Below are 2,449 nucleotides of genomic sequence, written 5' to 3' on the forward strand. Positions count from 1 at the left end.
TAAATGAGGTAAGCCAAACTCAGAGAGACAAACAGTGCATGCTTTCTCTCATATGTGGAAACTAGATCTAAAATACTAGGATGTAATGAATTATACAGGTCTCTAGGCATTCACACACAGTGAGACCAAACGGGGATACTCTTAGGAGAGGAACAGAAAGGCACGATACCTACGTGCATCCGATCATAGAAAATAGTATTTATTGAAATGAACTCCAGGAACTGAACCACAAGAGCTTTCTCTTCTTTTGCTGTTTTTGTTTTCTTTCCTTTTTGTTCTTTTTTTTTTTTATAAGAATACTAAAGATTTATTCCACCAGTCTTCCTCTTATTTTGTGTTGTTATTTTGTATTTTGAGGCATGTTATAGCCCAGGCTGGCCTTGAACTTATGATCCTCCTGCCTCAGCCTCCCTAGTGCTGGATTTACAGGCACCACCATGCCTTGCTTCTATCTTAAACATACAAGTGTGCTCTATGAGTAAACTGAGTTAAAACATTTCTGAGAGCAGAGGAGCTGCTATCAGTAGAGCTATTGTGACTCTACAAGAGCCCAGGTCAGCAAGGTACAAGGTAAGCAGTAGCACTGGGCAGTGCTAGGCATGCAACATGCCAGGTAGACCACACTGTCCAGGTCTTCCTGAGTTCAGGTTATTATTACTTCACAGAGTTGTATTTTGTGTTTTTTTTGTTTTGTTTTGTTTTTGTTTGCCAGTCCTGGGGCTTGGACTCAGGGCCTGAGCACTGTCCCTGGCTTCTTTTTGCTCAAGGCTAGCACTCTGCCACTTGAGCCACAGCGCCACTTCTGGCCATTTTCTATATATGTGGTGCTGAGGAATTGAACCCAGGGCTTCATGTATACAAGGCGAGCACTTTTACTGCTAGGCCATATTCCCAGCCCCAGAGTTGTATTTTGTTCTTCCCTATTCCCTTGTTCCACTGTTTTGTAAATCAGGACAAAATGAGAAGTCAGTTAACTTCGTGGGTAAATAAAACTAATTTGTCACCTACAACTATGTTTAAGATAAGAGTAAGTCAGCTGAAGAAACAACAGGGGCAAGGCTAAGGGAAGCTTCTACACTTAGGCACAGGACTAGTGGGCGAGTTGTTGGGTTGGCTGTGGGCAGTGCTAACCTAGTGGGCCTTCTCTAGGAAGGCCTTGCCACACCAGAGGCACTGCTGATACACCAGCTCGAAGTCGGAGTCGTTTCCATAATAGGGATCTTCAATAATGAGTTGTTTTTGTGAATCATAGCTCCCAAGTAGTTCAATTTTAGCTTTGCAGTTTTTAACTCGATTACTTTTTCTATTCAAATCTCTCAGATTGCTTTCATCCATACACAGCATGTAGTAGAATGTAGCAAAGTCTTCTTTGGTGACCTGTTGGGCAATGTGACTTATGGGGATGCCATGCTTCCTCATGCAGCTCTGCCCTCGATAGTCAGGGGGGTGTCCTACGTCATAGGAGGATGTGGCCGCACTGTCTATCCTCCAATTATCTGAAACAGTTTGGTCAGCTACAAGTTTTCTGAAAACTGCTCCTGCGATGGGTGACCGGCAAATGTTACCTAGACACAAGAATAGTACGGATTTGGGAACCTGTTCCGCCATCTTCCTGGGTGGTAGCTGGCGCCTAAAGACCACGTCAGCGCGTCTTCAGGCGGCGCATGCGCACTGCGCATATCCCACGCGCCAAAGCACTTGGCTTCCCTTGAGTAGGCGCCGCCCCTCCTTTTTGTTCTTTATGTTCGTTTATGTCTTTGGCAGTGTAAGGGGAGGCACAGAAGTGGAGGGACAAAGAGTAAACAAATGCAGCAATGGTGCTCCCTGGACATTTAGTGGAAAATGGACAATACAACTTATGCATGGGGAAGGGAGTGATACACTGGGAGACAGCAAGGGAAGAGGTGACATTGTCCAAAAAGAAAAGTACTGTGTACCTGACTTATGTAACTGTTACCCCTCTGTAGATCACTTTTATAATAAAAATTTTCAAAATTAAGAAAGTTTCCATTTCTGAGGACCTCCACACTGGAAATGTCTTCTTGCTAAATATTCCTGTTACCAAAAATGTAAAGCAATTGAAATGACTTTGGGTTTTTGCATCTGGCAAGAGAATTCAGGGAAGATATGCACATAGTAAGAGGAAAAATTGTTAGAAAAAGAAATATGGCAGACAAAGAGAGCAAGTGACATAGATATGCCAGAGTAAAGATAGGAGTATAGCCTGTCTCAGCCATCTTGTGCCACCTACAGGTTACAAGGATTGGCCTTGTGCTAAACAGGGAAAATTAGAATTCTTGAAAATGGTTTTCTGATTATTGTTCCCTCTAAGGTCATTTCCACATTCTTTTGTCCTTATTCAACAGGTATTTTACTTGCTCATTCTTTTGCCCTCAGTTGTGGCCAGGCAGATTTGGTTTCTCAGTGTACTCTGACTTCTGCAAGTTCT

General features: G+C 43.2%; 1 protein-coding gene across 1 annotated transcript; it reads right to left on the minus strand.

Annotated features, from left to right (window-relative positions):
• Positions 1–987: 987 nt before the first annotated feature.
• LOC125360833 (low molecular weight phosphotyrosine protein phosphatase-like) lies at positions 988–1,646 on the minus strand. The gene has a single exon (XM_048358963.1). The coding sequence runs from the start codon at positions 1,606–1,608 to the stop codon at positions 1,132–1,134; it is 477 nt and encodes a 158-aa protein (XP_048214920.1). The 5' UTR covers positions 1,609–1,646; the 3' UTR covers positions 988–1,131.
• Positions 1,647–2,449: the final 803 nt, after the last annotated feature.

Source organism: Perognathus longimembris, chromosome 12, assembly GCF_023159225.1.
Source record: "Perognathus longimembris pacificus isolate PPM17 chromosome 12, ASM2315922v1, whole genome shotgun sequence".
Lineage (NCBI taxonomy): Eukaryota > Metazoa > Chordata > Mammalia > Rodentia > Heteromyidae > Perognathus > Perognathus longimembris.

What these genes read in the sequence shown, in the direction of transcription:
- LOC125360833 (XM_048358963.1), bottom strand. Translation starts at nt 1,608, where the DNA reads ATGGCGGAACAGGTTCCCAAATCCGTACTATTCTTGTGTCTAGGTAAC.